The sequence below is a fragment of the Ranitomeya variabilis genome, chromosome 7 (assembly GCF_051348905.1).
Source record: "Ranitomeya variabilis isolate aRanVar5 chromosome 7, aRanVar5.hap1, whole genome shotgun sequence".
Lineage (NCBI taxonomy): Eukaryota > Metazoa > Chordata > Amphibia > Anura > Dendrobatidae > Ranitomeya > Ranitomeya variabilis.
The window spans coordinates 155,370,754-155,390,808 of record NC_135238.1 but is presented as its reverse complement, the minus strand read 5'-3'; the positions used below and the strand labels follow the sequence as shown (position 1 = coordinate 155,390,808).

The following is a 20,055-nucleotide window of genomic DNA, read 5'->3' as shown; positions in this document are numbered from 1 at the left end:
GAGTTTTCAGACTCACACAGCAGTTTGTCTAGATGAATAGAGCTTCTGACAACGTCCCCTTTTTATTTTATTGCCTTTGTTGCTCTTTTGAAAGACATTTTAAAATCACTAGAATCTGCATTAGGAGCATTAGGACGGCCGTGTCGGGAGGATAGTGATCAGTACTCGTCTGCTGTGACGTCTCCACCAATGTGCATATGTCTATTTTAATTTTCTATGCACAGTTTCTGAGAAATTGGTGTCAGCACAGGACATTTATTGGCAATGCTTTATCGAATGACAAGGCTTAGAAAATCAATGGCCAGTTCTTATGCTATAAAATGCAGACACAAGGTTTCGGCAGATAGCAGGCTGAAATCACTGCCGTAAATCCACCGTAATGTACAGTAACCCTCTGTTATTGGCCGATCCGCATACTCCTCGCAGCAGAACCCTGCCTCCTTAGTATCCATTTTCCATGTGTAGCACGGGGTCTTTCTCTACCTGCCCTCTGTGTAGTGTGGGGTCTTTCTCTACCTGTCCTCTGTGTAGTGTGGGGTCTTTCTCTACCTGCCCTCTGTGTAGTGTGGGGTCTTTCTACCTGTCCTCTCTGTAGTGTGGGGTCTTTCTCTACCTGCCCTCTGTGTAGTGTGGGGTCTTGCTCTACCTGCCCTGTGTGTAGTGTGGGGTCTTTCTCTATCTGTCCTCTATGTATTGTGGGGTCTTTCTCTACCTGCCCTCTGTGTAGTGTGGGGTCTTTACCTGTCCTCTGTGTAGTGTGGGGTCTGTTACTCTCTACCTGCCCTCTGTGTAGTGTGGGGTCTGTTACTCTCTACCTGCCCTGTGTGTAGTGTGGGGTCTTTCTCTACCTGCCCTGTGTGTAGTGTGGGGTCTTTCTCTACCTGCCCTCTGTGTAGTGTGGGGTCTTTCTCTACCTGTCCTCTGTGTAGTGTGGGGTCTTTCTCTACCTGCCCTCTGTGTATTGTGGGGTCTTTCTCTACCTGCCCTCTGTGTAGTGTGGGGTCTGTTACTCTCTGCCTGTCCTCTGTGTAGTGTGGGGTCTTTCTCTACCTGCCCTGTGTGTAGTGTGGGGTCTTTCTCTACCTGCCCTCTATGTAGTGTGGGGTCTGTTACTCTCTGCCTGTCCTCTGTGTAATGTGGGGTCTTTCTCTACCTGTCCTCTGTGTAGTGTGGGGTCTGTTACTACCTGTCCCCTGTAGTGCAGGGTGAAGAATCTGGCATTGAGAAATTGGACTGGAGTCAGTAATGCCCAAACTACCCATGGCGTGAAATTGTAAGGTTGTTTTTCTGTGATTTTCTAGGACCATGGTAAAATCATTACAATTTTACCGCTGTTTCAGAACATTGTGGCAAAAAGACACATCACAAGCTCATCATGTGAACTATTCCTCACACAGTAAAAGATGTATAATGGTGTACACCATTTTGTTTTTTTTTAATCTTTGGGGAGTGTTTTAATTCCTACACATCATTACCAGGGCATTATCACACACAGTATGGTCCGATAAACTTTTATGGGTGCCATATTGCGGCGTTGGACATGCATGGTGGATCAATGCTGCTTTCTATAGTGCTGGAAACTCCATTTTTAGTGTCTAAGATATAATTTCTCTTGTTTCCACTAATTGTAGGATTTATTGATGCAGACATGATGGGACTGGAGAAGCGCGGAGTCTGTGTTGGCAGCCTGTCTGATTTGTTGTTCAGATTCACACACGTGCCTACTTTAACATTTGTTGTGCCTCCTCTTTCATGCTTCCCATCCCGCTTATTACTTTAATGCACTGTCCTCCCACCGCCATAATAACTCCGTTTATTGTAACTACATTAATGTTTATTCATGAGGACGCCATTACCCTGCGAATTGTAGTGTGCAGGGAAGGCTTAATGTCCGGGCCTGCTGCTATCTCTACATGGAGACTGCTGAACCAGCACAGATGCCAGGTAGATGGCATTCCTAGTTAGCAGCCATAACTAGCTATTAGACACAGTCTACGTAGTGCAGCGGTTTGGTGGTTGGAATTAATAGAAGTCAATCAGCCGTCTACATGTGTCAGGTTGTCCCAAATCTTGTTTACACAGGACCTTTCCATGGATTTTTTTTTTGTTGTTAATTTAAACCGATTACCTCCTCCAATTGCTGCTCCATTGATTTTTTTTTTCTTTTTTTCTGTGCCCCTCTGCTCCACAGTTATGTCCCTGGATAATAATGGTACAAATGATCTGTGCACGTAATACATAACTTCTCAGTGGGCATTTGCTTTTTCTCCGCTAATGCTGGGCAATCAAATCACAGCTTACACCAACAGGAAGGATCTTGTGGTATACGCCCAGATGGTTGAAGGGAAAATTTGCACCATTATTACCGGGGGGTAGGGGTATAACTTTGGAACAGAAGGGGAATAAAAAGCACATCAATTGAAGATGCTCAGTTTAAATTGAAAAATCCAATGAAAGGTCCTCTTTAAAGGGAATCTGTCCGCAGGATTTCACCCCCCGAACTATTTATACCTTTTTTTTCATGACCGGTCCGTACCACAGTTACTGAGAAATCCGAATTTGAATGGATCAGCTGAAGCAGGCTGAAGGACTATGGTAGATCTGAAGCCTCTGTCGCTCCAAGTTTACGGGCCGCCCAGTGCTGCCTCCTCCTTCGTGACTGACAGCTCCTTTGCCTGAAGTCACACAGCACAGAGGCTGTCAGTGAAGAAGGAGGAGGCGGCACTGGGCGGGGAATAGAGCTGGAGTGACAGAGGCTTCACATCTACCTTGGCCATTTGCATATTAATTCAAACACTGATTTCTCAGTAAGGGCTCATTCAGACATCAGTGATTTTCTCATGTTTGAGAAAATTAATCCTAGTTTTATCAGTTTTTTTTTGTTATCAGAGTTTGGTCTCTGTATTGGCTTTTACCCTTAATTTGGTCCGAGTTTCATCAGATGATAAACAGAAAAAAAAGTTTGTCTTATTCTATTTAACAGTCTGTGACAAACGGAGAACACTCAGAGGACTTCTGATTGCTGTCCAATTTTTTCCTAAGACCTATGGAACTTGCATTGCTGATTTTGAGTTGACACTTGATCAATATCAGACAAGTCTCCACAATTTTGCATAGACCACAGACATGTGAACGACGCCATTCACTATTATAGGTACAAGTGCTTTCCAAGAAAATCACAAACAGTCCTTCTGTGTTGCGCACACCCTTTAAGGGCCTCATTATAGACAACCACTTTCAAAATGCAGATGCTATGGGAAACTGCTTGTTTTGGCCGGGAAAGCTGCCGTCGTAGTGGGATGCAGATACATAGGTACCAGTCTGCTGATTGGAGTAATTGTGTCCCCCCAGAGCAGGAGCTGCTGGTACAGAACTGCCCTCCTTCCTGATTAGCTGTTCATCAGGGGTGCTCAGTTGCATAAACTGTGACCTGATGTGAAACCTCCATCCAGGCTTTAGATGTACTGTAGACCATAGATTAAATGTATCATGGGGTTTATGAGACCTCAAGTCTTTAATTTGCTTTGTAATGTTGCATCCGCCTTTCCGAATAATCCTATTGAAGTTTTTCCCCACGCTCTCCACTTTGGATTATTGTCAATATCTTTAGTTGACAAGTTACATTGGCATCGTCTGCTGACTTATGCTGTACGTATTTGTGGAACCTTTGCAATACGGGAACAAACAATGTATTCTGGCGTATCAGCAAGAAGAATTCATTATTGGCAGAGGGTAATTGTGATCATCATGCTGAATGTCGTGAATTCCTTTTTTGGAATGTTCATGACTATTCATGAGAGAATTCTTGGAGAGCAGGACATATTCACATCTCTGGCAAAGATCACATCGAGCGGCTTTAGAAAAATAAATTTAATTTATTCTTTGACAATGGGGCGTGTCCGTACGCAGCCTGACGGCACTGATTTTCTGGTGCATTTACACCGCACTGTTCTAGAGATCAAGCATTCCTAGGAACGCTCTTTGCCCCATAATCGTGCAGTGTAAACAGGCCGCCGATCACTTGATGAATGCGCAAAGCACTCGTTGGTCGATTGAAATGATCTTTTGGCTTGCTTAAAAGATCATGATTCTCGGCAGCATGAAGAGGATATGGGCGAACGAGAGCAAACCTATTATTACTGATCATACGGTTTACATTGTAAGCACGGTTGGCCTGTATGCACAGTCTATTAAACAACTGGCAAACATGAAGGCTGGTGTAAACCTGGCCTAGGGGACAAGTCAGTGATAACCTTCTCTAATCACTGTCCCCATCATGCTCACTGTAGAGCCGTGTGTTGGGAGCTGGAAGGTTGGTCCCCTAAATACCCCTGGTCCAGTAGGCGCTCTGCTGCGCCATTTGGGGATTTTTGGAAGAATTGTTCCTTGTTATATAATATGGCATCAGTGGCCGTTTTTTTTCTCTTAAATTAAGAGGAAAACCTTTATATAAAATTGTAAGCGTAGAAAGGTACTGACTGTATTTATTTGTGGGTGGTCGATTATGGTCGTGTACGACTTTCAGGTTGTATTAAGCTCAAACTTGTGTGCATGAAGTGTTATGAATGCGGGAGCAGAATGAGTTACGGGACTGTGACACCCAGCAGTTGGGGCCGTGATTGGCCTGAGAGCAGCTCTGCCAGTATGTGATCAGGATGACAAAGGCCACAACCATTAAAGGGAACCTGTCAGCATTTTTGGCCTATATAAGATACGGCCATCACCTGCCAGGGCTTATATACATCATTCTATAATGTTGTATATAAGCCCCCAACCTGGCCTGGAAGAACTGAAGAATAAGTTTTATTCTACTCACCTGCGGGGTGGTCCTGTCCGATGGGTGTCGCTGGTCTTGGTTCGGTGCCTCCCATCTTATGATCGCCGCCCTCCTGCTTGCTTCTTGTGGATGCCGTGACCCTGCATCATCCACACAGGCTCCCCGGCATCGCTCTCCTGCGCAGGCGTACTTTGTCTGCCCTGTTGCGGGCAGAGCAAAGTACTGCAGTGCGCAGGTGGCGGGGCTCTTTGACCTTTCCCAGCACCTGTGCACTGCAGTACTTTGCTCTGTCCTCAACAGGGAAGAAGGGTACACCTGCGCAGGAGCGCGATGCCGGGGAGCCTGTGTGGATGATGCAGGGTCAAGGCATCCACAAGAAGCAAGCAGGAGGGCGGCGATCATCATCCGAAGACCAAGACCAGCGACACCCATCGGACCGGACCGCCCCGCAGGTGAGTATAATAAAACTTATTTTTCCTCTCTTCCAGGTCGGGTTGGGGGCTTATATACCGCATTATAGAATGCTGTATATAATCCCTGACAGGTGATGGCCGTATCTTATATCGGCTAGAACTGCTGACAGGTTCCCTTTAACCCCTTCCCAACCTTTGACGCCACGTAGGCGTCATGAAAGTCGGTGCCAATCCGACCCATGACGCCTATGTGGCGTCATGGAATGATCGCGTCCCTGCAGATCGGGTGAAAGGGTTAACTCCTATTTCACCCGATCTGCAGGGAGAGGGGGAGTTGTACTTCAGCCCAGGGGGGGTGGCTTTGCCCCCACGTGGCTACGATCGCTCTGATTGGCTGTTGAAAGTGCAACAGCCAATCAGGGCAATTTGCAATATTTCACCTATGAAAATGGTGAAATATTGCAATCCAGCCATGGCCGATGCTGCAATAGCATCTGCCATGGCTGGAAATCATGTTCTGCCCCCCCCCCCCCCACCGCCCCCGATCTCCTCCCCAGTCCTCCGTTCTGTCCGGTACCCTTCTCCGTCCCCCTGTCCGCTCCCCCGTGCTCCTGTCCGCTCCCCCCGTCCTCCGATCCCCCCCATCCTGTGCTCCGATCCACCCCACCACCACCCCCTCATACTTACCGAGCCTCCCGAAGTCGGTCCGTCTTCTCCCTGGGCGCCGCCATCTTCCAAAATGGCGGGCTCATGCGCAGTGCGCCCGCCGAATCTGCCGGCCGGCAGATGCGTTCCATGTACATTTTGATCACTGTGGTAAACTTATCACAGTGATCAAAATAAAAAAAATAGTAAATGACCCCCCCCCCCCTTTATCACCCCCATAGGTAGGGACAATAATAAAATAAAGAAAATATTTTTTTTTCCACTAGGGTTAGAACTAGGGTTAGGGGTAGGGTTAGGGTTAGAACTAGGGTTAGCGTTAGAATTAGGCTATGTGCACACGGTGTGGATTTGGCTGCGGATCCGCAGCGGATTGGCCGCTGCGGATTCATAGCAGTGTTCCATCAGGTTTACAGTACCATGTAAACCTATGGAAAACCAAATCCGCTGTGCCCATGGTGCGGAAAATACTGCGCGGAAATGCTGCGCTGTATTTTCCGCAGCATGTCAATTCTTTGTGCGGATTTCGCAGCGTTTTACAGCTGTTCCTCAATAGGAATCCGCAGGTGAAATCCACATAAAAAACACTGGAAATCCGCAGTAAATCCGCAGGTAAAACGCAGTGCCTTTTACCTGCAGATTTTTCAAAAATGGTGCTGAAAAATCTCACACGAATCCGCAACGTGGGCACATAGCCTTAGGGTTAGGGTTGGAATTAGAGTTAGGGTTGGAATTAGGGCTAGGGTTGGAAATAGGATTAAGAATAGGCTTGTGGTTAGGGTTATGGTTAGGGTTAGGGGTGTGTTGGGGTTAAAGTTGTGGTTAGGGTTGGGATTAGGGTTAGGGTTGGGATTAGGGTTGTGGTTAGGGGTGTGTTGGGGTTGGGTTGTGATTAGGGTTATGGCTAGAGTTGGGATTAGGGTTAGGGGTGTGTTGGGGTTAGGGTTGGGATTAGGGTTAGGGGTGTGTTGGGGTTAGTGTTGGAGTTAGAATTGAGGGGTTTCCACTGTTTAGGCACATCAGGGGTCTCCAAACGCAACGTGGCGCCACCATTGATTCCAGCCAATCTTGCGTTCAAAAAGTCAAATGGTGCTCCCTCCCTTCCGAGCCCCGACGTGTGCCCAAACAGTGGTTTACCCCCACATATGGGGTACCAGCATACTCAGGACAAACTGGGCAACAATTATTGGGGTCCAATTTCTCCTGTTACCCTTGCGAAAATAAAACATTGCTTGCTAAAACATAATTTTAGAGGAATGAAAAATTATTTTTTATTTTCACGGCTCTGCGTTATAAACTTCTGTGAAGCACTTGGGGGTTCAAAGTGCTCACTATACATCTAGATAAGTTCCTTGGGGGGGTCTAGTTTCCAAAATGGGGTCACTTGTGGGGGTTTCTACTGTTTAGGCACATCAGGGGCTCTGGAAATGGAATGTGACGCACGCAGACCACTCCATCAAAGCCTGCATTTCAAAACGTCACTACCTCCCTTCCGAGCCCCGACTTGTGCCCAAACAGTGGTTTACCCCCACATATGGGGTATCCGTGTACTCAGGACAAACTGGGCAACAACTATTGGGGTCCAATTTCTCCTGTTACCCTTGGGAAAATAAAAAATTGCTTGCTAAAACATAATTTTTGAGAAAAGAAAAATTATTTTTTATTTTCATGGCTCTGCGGTATAAACTTCTGTGAAGTACTTGGGGGTTCAAAGTGCTCACCACACATCTAGATTAGTTCCTTGGGAGGTCTAGTTTCCAAAATGGGGTCACTTGTGGGGGAGCTCCAATGTTTAGGCACACAGGGGCTTTCCAAACGCGACATGGTGTCCGCTAACGATGGAGATAATTTTTCATTCAAAAAGTCAAATGGCGCTTCTTCCCTTCCGAGCCTTGCCATGTGCCCAAACAGTGGTTTACCCCCACATGTGAGGTATCGGTGTACTCAGGAGAAATTGCCCAACAAATTTTAGGATCCATTTTATCCTGTTGCCCATGTGAAAATGAAAAAATTGAGGCTAAAATAATTTTTTGGTGAAAAAAAAGTACTTTTTCATTTTTACGGATCAATTTGTGAAGCACCTGGGGGTTTAAAGTGCTCACTATGCTTCTAGATAAGTTCCTTGGGGGGGTCTAGTTTCCAAAACGGGGTTGCTTGTGGGGGAGCTCCAGTGTTTAGGCACACGGGGGCTCTCCAAACGCGACATGGTGTCCGCTAAAGATTGGTGCCAATTTTTCATTCAAAAAGTCAAATGGCGCTCCTTCCCTTCCGAGCCCTGCCGTGCGCCCAAACAGTGGTTTACCCCCACATATGAGGTATCAGCGTACTCAGGGCAAATTGGACAACAACGTCCGTGGTCCAGTTTCTCCTTTTACCCTTGGGAAAATAAAAAAATTGTTGCTAAAAGATCATTTTTGTGACTAAAAAGTTAAATGTTCATTTTTTACTTCCGTGTTGCTTCTGCTGCTGTGAAACACCTGAAGGGTTAATAAACTTCTTGAATGTGGTTTTGAGCACCTTGAGGGGTGCAGTTTTTAGAATGTGTCACTTTTGGGTATTTTCAGCCATATAGAACCCTCAAAATGACTTCAAATGTGAGGTGGTCCTTAAAAAAAATGGTTTTGTAAATTTTGTTGTAAAAATGAGAAATCACTGGTCAAATTTTAACCCTTATAACTTCCTAGCAAAAAAAAAAATTGTTTCCAAAATTGTGCTGATGTAAAGTAGACATGTGGGAAACGTTATTTATTAACTATTTTGTGTCACATAACTCTCTGGTTTAACAGAATAAAAATTCAAAATGTGAAAATTGCAAAATTTTCAAAATTTTCCCCAAATTTCCGTTTTTTTCACAAATAAACTCAGAAATTATCGACCTAAATTTACCACTAACATGAAGCCCAATATGTCACGAAAAGACAGTCTCAGAATCGCTAGGATCCGTTGAAGCGTTCCTGAGTTATTACCTCATAAAGGGACAGTGGTCAGAATTGCAAAAAACGGCAAGGTCATTAAGGCCAAAATAGGCTGGGTCATGAAGGGGTTAAGATCATCATTTCCTTAATTCTTGTTTTGGTTCAGACTAAAGTAGAGCAAAATCCCTGCGGATTCAGCTGCCAATTTACTTCTACCGCAGGAATCCAAATAAAAATCCTTCCTTAGAGCACAATGAAAATCCAATTATTTACCTGGATCAATCTCCCAAATTATCCTTTCATACTCCTTACAGACTGCAGAAGGCAGACATCTACCCATTTATTTCCAGAAACGGTTATTAACTGTTGTTCTCTTCACTGGCACCCACTTCCATATTATGCCATTGTGTTGGGGGCAATCGAATGGTCACAAACACAAGCTTCTCTATACTGTTTAAAAACTTTCAAGTATTTCACGCAGTTAACTAAGAAAAAGTTAGCATTATGGCACATTAGAATATGTTGTCACTTGCTGATTGAATGTGGAATTTTTAGACTCCCTCTGAACTTTAAGGACCTTATACACATGGGTGGGTAATCAGCCAAACAATAAAAGGCACCAATAGGAATGGCCACACCCCTTTATTAAAGGGAATTTGTCACCAGGTTTTAGCTATGTAATCTGAGACAACCATGATATAGGGGAAAGAAAGTCTGAGTCCAGTAATGTGTCACTTACTAGGCTGTGTTTAGCTGTTTCAATACAATTATTGTTTTATCAGCAGGAGATTATCCCTACAGGACAACTGGCCTCGTACATCCTAGTCCAATCTCGCCACCGGCACTGATTTGGCAGCTCTGTCAATGCTGCACTTAGTCTACGTTCACATTAGCGTTCAGCGCCGCATGCGTCATGCGCCCCTATATTTAACATGGGGGCGCATGGACATGCGTTGTGCTGCGTTTTGCGACGCATGCGTTTTTTTGGCCGCAAGCGTTGGGCGCAGAGAACGCAGCAAGTTGCATTTTTTTTGCGTCCAACTTTCGGCGAAAAAGGACGCATGCGTCGCAAAACGCAGCGTTTTAGCGTGCGTTTTGTTGCGTTTTTGTTTGCGTTGTGCGTTGCGACGCCGACGCAGCAGCGCACAACGCAAATGTGAACGTAGCCTTAGTAAACTAATACAATGCTGGAATCAGGATCTCTGTTCCTACTTTATGCTGCTCAGATTACATAGGTGAAACATACTGACAGATTAATTTTAATGTGTAAGGAACTGGTGTGCTTAGCCTACATACTGGGTGGTAACAATCTTGGGGTCTTCCCTGGCTAACATGAATTCTCTTCACTTGCTGAGATAGAATGATGCCATAATTACTTTCTAGGGAGATGACAAGGGCATCATTTCCCTTAGTTTAAGGTTGCGCACAGGATGCTCTGAATCCCCCCTGCACACTGTATTCCGGCTGTGGGACAGGAGGCGCAGACGGGCGCATGCGCAGTGCATTGACTTTGATGCAACCTCTCGGTCAGAGAAGGGAAGGTCAGTAACTCTGACATGAGCACTTGACCCGCCAGGATACCTGGATCGCATGCGGCAATGATGTATATGTGAAGGGCTTTGATTACATGATGATTGAAATGATTCACTTGAGTATGATTGATTATGAAATGTTGGTGTTAACACCATTGATTAATTGGGAATGCAGTGTGAAAGTTTATCGAGTAGCACTTATGTATAGCAATTGTATACCGCTGTGTATTGATTCTCACTCTCTGCTTTGCATGAATACCCATATGTTAATATAACTGAATCAATGATCATTGATGCTCATTAGTTATGCTGGATGGCTCACGCTGGAACGTTGCATAACGTGAATAAATGCTTACTATTCTGATAGAAGTTCTGTCTTCTTTTCCTACACTGTGAAGGAAAAAGTGCTAAACTTTAGAGTGAGACCCCATACTGTGATGGGCTCTATGCATCCAGATCTCTGACCACCGTGATGCCCATAGGCCATTTGGTCTCAGTTTCTTGCTGCAGTTGGGCATCACTGTGAGCAGAGTTTGGGGCGCATGCAGCCAGACTCAACCTGGGAGAACATTTTAAATTGTTATGAATGTGAAAATTTGTTTTTATAACGTGCTAGGTTTGAGGTAGATAAAATGTAATTACAGGCCCTTTTTTTGTGTTTCAGGCAAATATGTATACCAACCAATGACTCCCGTGGAACAGCTTCCAAGCACAGAAATCCCAGTGGAACCCCAGGAAGAAACCAACACAATGCAGATATCTGTCTCGCTGGCCGAGCAGTTTCTCAAAGTAGCTTCTTCCTTCCAGCCTCCATTTATACCAGAATCTCCACGTTACTGTACCATCTCTGACCTCTTCCTTGACAATTATCAGGTCAAATGTATCAATGGGAAGATGTGCTATGTCCAGCGCCAACCGCCACCACCACCACCTTCTATACCGCCCTGCATCAGGTCACGACCTGAAAGAGAGTTCCTTCAGGAGGTATATCCACCCAAAGACACAGAAGGACCAAAAATAGATCACTGCTCTTCACCTTCTAATTCCGAGGACTCTGGAATCAATGCAGTTGGTGTTCCATATCTAGAATCATGTGATGAAGATACAGAGGAAGGAGCAGACCTTAGTTCAGAAGAAGACTGCAGTCCAGATGGTTGCTGGGGGCAGGAGCCTTCTCCCTTGGTGTCACCTTCCAAGACTGATCTTGAGATCATCGAAACTATAGAGACCACAGTCTGAGTTGGACGTACAGAAGGAGATGATACATTTAGTGGATTAAGCACATTTCAGCAGTAACCAGCTGCTAACAGACCTAGCAATACAATCCTATTGCACACACCTACAAATATGGTTAAGTCACCAAGAATGTGTTTCCAGTTTATGGATCAATTCCTAAAGACTTGCACCGTGGAATAAAGAACATGGTTTGAGGCACTGAGAAGCCTCCAGATCGACATCCATGCATAAGAACACGTTTTATATTCATTAAGGCATATTCATTAGTGGTGTTATCCAGTTGTATAAGTGAGTGATGGCTGAATCGACGGATTTATTTGCACAATTTTGACAAATCTCTTTTTTTTTATCATGAGATAGTCTATTATAGCCTTGATGACAATGGTTGGCTGTGATTAATTTTTCTTAACAGGTTAAAGAAGTTGTCACAGCGTTTAACCCGCAGTACCATCTTCTGTATATGTGCTGGTCACAACATGGGGCCTTTATCTTGGGTATGCTGCAATGAATATAAAACTATACTGTGTACCAGTGTTATAATATTCCGATGTCTTGTAAGGGACGGTTCACTGTTAATAGATGTCTCACATTCCTCAAGTATTAATTGGATATAGTAAGTAACGATAAGGTCCAGAACTCAGTGTTCTTATTCAGAAGGAGCTACTTTGTACATATACTTGTCAGTAGCTGTTCACTGGGACCATCAGTAATTTACTAGTGGTGTACTGAAAAGTGTTAAAGGACCATTAACTTGGTGTTTTCCCTGTATACTAGACTGTAAGGATCGTGTGCTGACATGTCTCTGTATGATCCTGTGTACACATTTAGCTACCTTACCCACTCTTATCCAGAATTCATAGTATATAGATGTTCTTTAGGCATAACCTTCAAACTTGGCCTTTATCGCTAAAGGACCCACCTTAGGCATTGAAACCAAGTTGATCAAGGCAAACCATGTTTTGTTTACACCATGAGCAATAAAAGGGATTCAGTAGAAAAGATGAATCGTCTTAACACCCATAAGAAGGTTACTTTTCATGGCCCTGTCATAATAATTCTTTACAAGTCTTCACCAACAAATGGCCCATAAGATTAGAAGAGACTCCTATAATATCTCGCTCTTACCACAATGCACAACAGAGCGTAGAAAGCAATTTGTGACTGGCCGCGCCAAACGTGCTTCTTGTCTGCTAAGGTTTCGCAACGTTAAGCTCCTTAAATCGATATATTGACTGTTTAAATCAACTTTTAGCCTGTGATAAAAGGAAGGGAGCTGGCCTTATTTATTCTGGTTACACAGCTTTCGATAACCCACTTGAAGCTGAATTGTTTCACCTCTCAATCCTGTGCAGATAAATAGACCTGACACCTGCTCAGTACGCAGAAGACGGCTCTGGCTTCTGTCTCCTTCACTCTGCAATTACTGAATGGATGAGAGCAACCGGAGTCAATTATGATGCAATTAGGTTATTGTGACCTTTTAAGAGCAGCACGTCTTCAAAGGGAAATAGCAAACCATAGGTGGCCAAATTGTAATTGAGTCAGCGGCGGACAGAATAAAACCTTTAGAATGAGTTGTAGGAGCTCTGGATGGCCTCACGGGTTCTTCATTTACTGCAAATTATAGCGCAGGATTCCTGCAGTGCGAGTATTAATATTTAAACGTATTAGTAAGCTTAGACTACATGTTTGTTTTGGAGTGTAGGTTAAAACGCTCTGGGCTCCATTGCCCAGCAAGGATATGGATTTTCTCCAGATTTAAAGAAACTGCTGATAGGTCACATAGAATTATCGCATGCATATGTTAGAGGGGTATTCTTAATGTTAACCTGGGACATGATACTATGATTGGAACAGTGTTCTCCAGTTCCATGATGGCTATTAGGGGTTTTCCCAAAAATGCCAGGAATAGTAAATGTTATGGTTAAAATGTAGTAATTCTTCAAGAAGGGAACAGATTTTAAGGGACTTTCCTATTGTAAAGATTTAGAGAAGCATTGATCGAACATGTGGCGTTTTCTTGTTTGCCCTATCCTAATTATATTTTTCGGCTACTCTTTTAGTAACTTTTTCTTAAAATGTTTAGCCATAGTATTTGTTTCAAAGTAAGCCTAAGGACTGTTTGAAGAACTGAGAACATTTCTAGATGCTTTACTTGATTATTCCTTACATCATTGACAACTCTGTAAGGTTGGATCAACTACGTTGTTCCTATATCTGTAGTTGTTCAACTATACTAAATTATCAGACTTTATTAGTTTGATTCATTTAGTCTAAAACCAGCCACTAATAATAAAAAAAACAAAACTAGCGGTCCAGTAAAACTTTATTCCATTCCTGCATCCTCTACCTGATTGTCACACTCTTCATTTCTCTGATCTCTGTACTTACACCCATGCAGTTCAGTCGCCTCTTTCTTCTCTTTAGCCTCCACTTTCTTCTCTTCATCCTCCCTCTTTAAGTTCCAGATTTCATTTTGCATTTCTTTCCTCTATGCTCTGATATTAATCCCATGATGCATCACATGACCAGCTGCCTTGTATGCAAATCCATCATAAAGTTGTAATCATCATCAGTAACTGTGATAGGAGTTTCTGTCCCCTTCAACTGTGGAGAATTTTACTGGTTGCAGTCCTCCATGCTATTTCACTATACAGGCAGTTCTGGTGGCTGAGATTAATGGATTCCTTCTACTCAGTTGGGTCAGGTGTGACCCACCTTGGAATTACATGCCTTTACGTCACCACTACGTCACATGACCTAACTCAGGAGACTGAATACATGAATTTTTAGATAAAAACAACTAAATAAGGTAATGCTTTCTGAATTACATATATTGGGGGACTAGGTTCACAAATGAATTAAAAAAATAGTGGTCTGTTACTGTAATAATAATAATAATAATAATAATAATAAGATACTAAGCATGTAATAACATTGATCAGCCGTAACATTAAAATTCTGTTGCGTAATATTGTGTTGGGCCCTTAGAACAGATCTAACCCATCAAGACTTACTTTGACTTGACAAAATTAGTACAGCACATAGAGAGATTCTTGCTGTTCTTTCCTTTTTTTTATTTATTTAGCATATAGAGACAAGCAGCAGAAAGCATGGAGAACAATATACAGCAATCCTGAGCAATATGGATGAAAATTAAACTCTGGGGTGAGGTAAAAGACTTGTTGGACAGCTCAACACAAACTTGCTGTGTTTCCTCTGCCTGTTTCCTCACTGTGCTCCTCTCCATTGATTATAATGGGCTGTGTCACATGATATCACAATGTGGTGGCAGCAAGATGCATTTGAGGAGTTGTTTTCAGAGTGGATGACAAGTTCAGGCTTATACTCGTAAACGAGTCTTCTAAGTGGGGAAGGAAGCAGATTTCTCTAAGATGAGATACATTACAATTTTTTTTATATTTGTACTATTGATTTATGCAAAGTGTTTTGAAAGTACAGTTCCAAGATAATCCTCAATTTTTTTCCCATCAGAATAGTGAATGAAGAGCTCATCCACATGTATTTTAATACATACGGTATATAGATTTATATCCCTCTCCAGGAACCTGTTCCATCGTCTTAATGCAGTATCTCATTGAAACGTATGGTAAATGTAAATCCGAGCATTTGTTACTTTACAGAACAGTCGCCTTCCTCGCCTTTGTGTCTTTTCTAATCACTGGTTGCAGCTGGTAACACTTTCTGCAACAAGTTTTCCCTGTTGACTTCCTTAAGCCGGTTAGAGAAATACTTTCCTATATACCGTACTTTGAAAGTCAGTGCAGCAGGTTTATCTCAGCAAGCTTCTAGAAATAATTATGCCAGCATGGACTTATTTTTCATAGCGTCTTCTTTTACCGGCTGAAGGTTAAACCGTGCTGTGTTTTCCGTCTCTGAAAAGCTCAGTATGTGAGCGGCAGATGTAAGGAAAGATTCTTGCACGCAGCAGACTTTGCCTTGGCAATTGTTTTTAACCTGTGCGCTGTTCTATTTATGACCGGACGGAGGGAGCAAATTATGGAATGTACCTCTCTGCCCATTGTGACTGCTGTCGGAATTACGGTAGCCTTGTCCCGAGCACTAATATATATTTTACCACTAGTGGGACAAAGAATGGAGCGACACCACCCATGTGAGCAATTCACATTTATTCATGCTGCTCTATTTCTTTATTTTTACTCACTTATATAGTGCCATTAATTCCACATCGCTGTCCCATTGGGGCTCACAATCTAAATTCCCTATCAGTATGTCTTTGGAGTGTGGAAGGAAACACGAGAACCCAGAGGAAACCCACACAAACAAGAGGAGAATATACAAACTCCTTGCAGATGGTGTCCTTGGTGGGATTTGAACCAAGGACCCAGCGCTGCAAAGAAACAGTGCTAACCAATGATTAAAAGAACAATAGTACTGCCAAATGCATTAATGCCAATCTGTTTTAAAAATATATTTTTTCTTGTTCTGTTGAATATAAAAAAAACTTTAGCTTAACAGAAGAAGATTAATTGTCAAGCACAAACTTGGCAGACCCCTAGTCTCCCACGCCAAGTGGGTAAATGACTGTCCCTGTGGGTTGTCAGCATTGGCTGTACACTCGACGTTCATCTTGTAATTATGGCAGGTAATCCAGTAACAAATGATCCCAATGATATTAGCAGTCAGTATAGGATGATGGTCTTCACCCGGTTTGGCTCCAGCTATACCAATTCACAGTATGCTCTGTCACACACTAGATGTTTATACATTTTTGATGAATTTTGGTGCGTATCTGCTCTGCAAACTTCTATTCATTTCTCTAGGTAATGCACTGTGCTGTTCATAGGAGGAGGAGTTTTTCTTTCCTCCCCCCTCCTGTAGGCTTTTTTGAAAAATGTCCGGTTTGAAAAAAAAGTGCACAAAACAATCTCTGTCCAATCAAAAGGCTGCAAGAAAAAAACAAAAAAACTCTTCAAAAGCACATCAGGAAAAGAAAAGCTCCTCCAAAAATTCTGCAAAAAAAAAAAAAGGGGAAGCTGTAGTTTTCCAGCAGCTTAAGAACCACAAGTTCGCCGATCATAGACTGGTGGTAAACAAAATATTATAAAATATTTCACCAAATACCTACATCCAGTGAGTACCGTACAATGACGTAGGCCGAATATTGATGAGATGGATGATGAGTGAACATCAGTCAATGGCTTGCTCTCCTGACCACCATTATAAGTTCAAAAGGGTCCCCATACACATTAGATGGTCTAATATATATATATATATGGTCAGCTGTAGTGTTAAGGTTACAGAAATGTTTAACCAATAACGTTAACGGTTCTTTTTTTTTTTCTGGTAATTTAGTGAAACCTGTGAAAGACTGAATTGAGAATTTAGTAATGGGCAGATTTCACTGGACCAAACTCCAATCCTATATCAGTCATTGCACTTATGAAAACCCCAAAAGTTATTTGACCAAGTGTACAGTATAAATGGGCTTGGGCAGAGTCCCCGCTCAATGAACATATGTGAAGCATGGTTTTACACGGAGTTCTTCACATTAGACAATGCCTAAGTGTTAGAAAGGCGCACTCAATAAGCAGAAATGTCCCCCTGTATTGCACAGTTCCTATTTCAATCAATGGGTGTCAGGACACAGGACAGACTCTCCAGATGTCTTTGTATGGTATTTTTTGTAAAGCATGGCCAAGAGATGAGGCTCCTGAACCAAAGATCCCCCACGCACCTCTCTTAACTTAGTTATTTATGAGCTTCTCAAAATATTTAAATCAAGGGACACTCCAGTTTGGACAACCCAAGCTCAGATTACAAAGCTGATCACCATCAATGAGGTTTAACTGGGGGGCTAGGAACCGAGTGGAGCTCAAAACTGAGAGCCATGCTTATTTCATGCCACAATGATCTAATCAATCTACAAGAACTAGTGATGAGCGAGTATACTCGTTGCTCGGGTGACCTCCGAGTATTTGACTGCTCGGATATTTAGTTTTCATCACCACAGCTGAATGATTTACAGCTACTAGCCAGGCTGAGTACATGTGGGGGTTGCCTGGTTGCCAGTAAATCTTCATATGTAATCAAGCAGGCTAGTAGCTGTAAATCATTCAGCTGCTGCAATGAAAACTAAATCTCCGAGCAGTCATAAATACTTGAAGGTCACCCGAGCATGCTCGAGAAAACCTGAGCAACGAGTATACTCGCTCATCACTAGAACCAGTCTGCCCCATAAACTTCAATGAGGAATAGCTGAAAACACATTTCCCAACCTCTCAAGCACAATGACCCTATAGAAAAGCATTGGACAGTTGGTACATAGGACAGGTCCTTAGATACACTTTAAAGCATTGCTTTGTACAATTAACTTATACATATTGTAGATTACAGTTTGCTTTATTTGTTACTTTTGATTAAAAGCTGATAAACCTTTGGTTACTAGAGTGGGTATCAAATCTCGGATAGGAAACCGTTACCTTTCCTCTTGCCGCCCAGTATTTTTTATCGTATTGAATTCTCTCTTTGAAGCACAATGTAAACTATTAATACACATGCCCTATATGTAATTAGCCAAGCAAATGTATGTACATTTGATCAAATGTAATAAAATTTGCTGTTTTTTTTTTTTCTCTCCCTGCTTGTGCCGTGATCATATATCAGGTCGTCTTCTACACCAAAGTGCTGCAAACGAACAACGTGACATTGCGGTGTGATGCCGTTATCAAGACAAACTGATAGAGAACATTTTACGAGGTCCGATGATTGACTGAATGATGTTCATAGGACGTTTTATCATTGCTCCGTGTACATTTGCTAGCGATCAGCCAACAAATAAATAAATGATCGGTTCCCGGACGATTGAATGTTTAATGCAAACTTAAAATCATTGTTAGTTGGCAGCACATCTTCCCGTGTAAACGAGGGATACGCTGCTGACAATATGCACACTGTAAGGAGACTACTAAACCAAACCAAAACACAAGGATTCCTAAAATATAACTTTTAATATTCAAAGTTAAAATACAAAGTTCTAAAATTGAGGACAATACAATGAAAATAAGTAACAAGGGCACTAACTGACCCCTGTCAAAACCCTACTCCTATCCACTACCTATTTGCGGGGGTAGGCACCCTAAGTTTCTGCGGTTGGTGCCCCCGCTCATCGAAGACTGGCCCTGTTGGCCCTACAAATACCCTATAATGCCTAGAAAGGTAATGTCACAAATATGAACCCAAAACCAAAAATATCATAAAAAATTAGCAAAAATAGTATAAATAAATAAGAAAAAACCTAGAAAAAACAAACTAAACAAAAAAACCAAAAGTTAGTATTTTTTTGCCCAAGCTGAAGACCCTAAATAGGGTGTTCACATATCATATATTTTTGGGGTATATAGCGGGAGAGACAAGAAAGAGCCCCTCAGATCACAATAATACCAACATCTCCCCCTCCCTGCATAGAGTAAAGAACCCCAATCACCTCATTTACAATAATCTGCAGATTTGTCCTTAAGCAAAAATATCATAAAAAATAAACAAAAAATTGTATGAAACATAATATAAAAAATAATCAAAAACAAACAGAACAAAAAAACTGAAAAATAGTTCAGTAACCAACAGCTTGGATGCCCCAATAAGGTGTATAGACCAAGTATAACTTTTTGGGCCAATAGAGAGGGGAAATATTAATGTCCCATTTATGCAAAAAACTCAATTATGGGAAACCACTCAAATGACAAAAAATGTCTATATACGGTTCTCACACAATGGTGGGATCAGCAAAAACTAGGTCCATAAAAAAAGCCTCCTTTAGTACAACGGCTAGTTCAAAAAAGTCATTTCAAAGAGTGGAAATACCAGAGTATGATGCAATTCTTATCCCAAAAATATGGGTATATCATATATCAAAAAAGTCATTCTGATGGCTATATCATATATGAACCAGATAAAGCGTATTTCACACAGAGAAAAGATGAGGATATGGCCCGTCCAGTGTGTCGAGGTCCTTCAATCCTGTTGTAAATATGGATCCAGCAGTCATATAGATAGCCGCATATCATGCAGCAAAAGATAGTCATTAAACCATATCAAGCATATCGGTGCGGCAACCATTTATATGGCCATATCATATGCAGCAATAACAGTCATTAGGCCATATTAGGCACTTTACTCATCTGATTCACAGAGATCCTTTCACCAATGCTGCAGATATCGGTCCAGCCACCACGTCTCCAAGGTGTAATCATCAGGCCAAATCGAACCCTTTACTCATCTGATACGGAAAAAAATCCTTCAACAACGCTGTAGATATCAGTCCAGCCATCAGAACATCTTCATCCAGGATAACATCCCTTACAGTGCCCAACGCGTTTCCCCCCCCGTGGGAAAGCCGGGGGTTCATCAGGGGTACTGACCGTCCGAACAATACAGACGATGCAGAGATAGACACTGTAAGGAGACTACCAACCAACGTCCCCATGAAGCTTACACATGTAGGTGATTGCTCTGTTAGGCCTCATTCAGACTTCTGA

The 20,055-nt window shown here is 42.6% G+C and overlaps 1 protein-coding gene across 3 annotated transcripts in view; it reads left to right on the top strand.

Moving 5' to 3' along the window:
• The window catches only part of C7H3orf70 (chromosome 7 C3orf70 homolog), a 123,095-nt gene extending 104,940 nt beyond the window's left edge, over positions 1-18,155 (top strand). For all 3 annotated transcript variants that reach the window (XM_077272124.1, XM_077272123.1, XM_077272122.1), the window contains one exon: positions 10,965-18,155. In XM_077272124.1, the coding sequence (XP_077128239.1) occupies positions 10,965-11,539 (575 nt within the window). In that variant the 3' untranslated portion in view covers positions 11,540-18,155. The remainder of the gene's footprint in view (positions 1-10,964) is intronic.
• Positions 18,156-20,055: the final 1,900 nt, after the last annotated feature.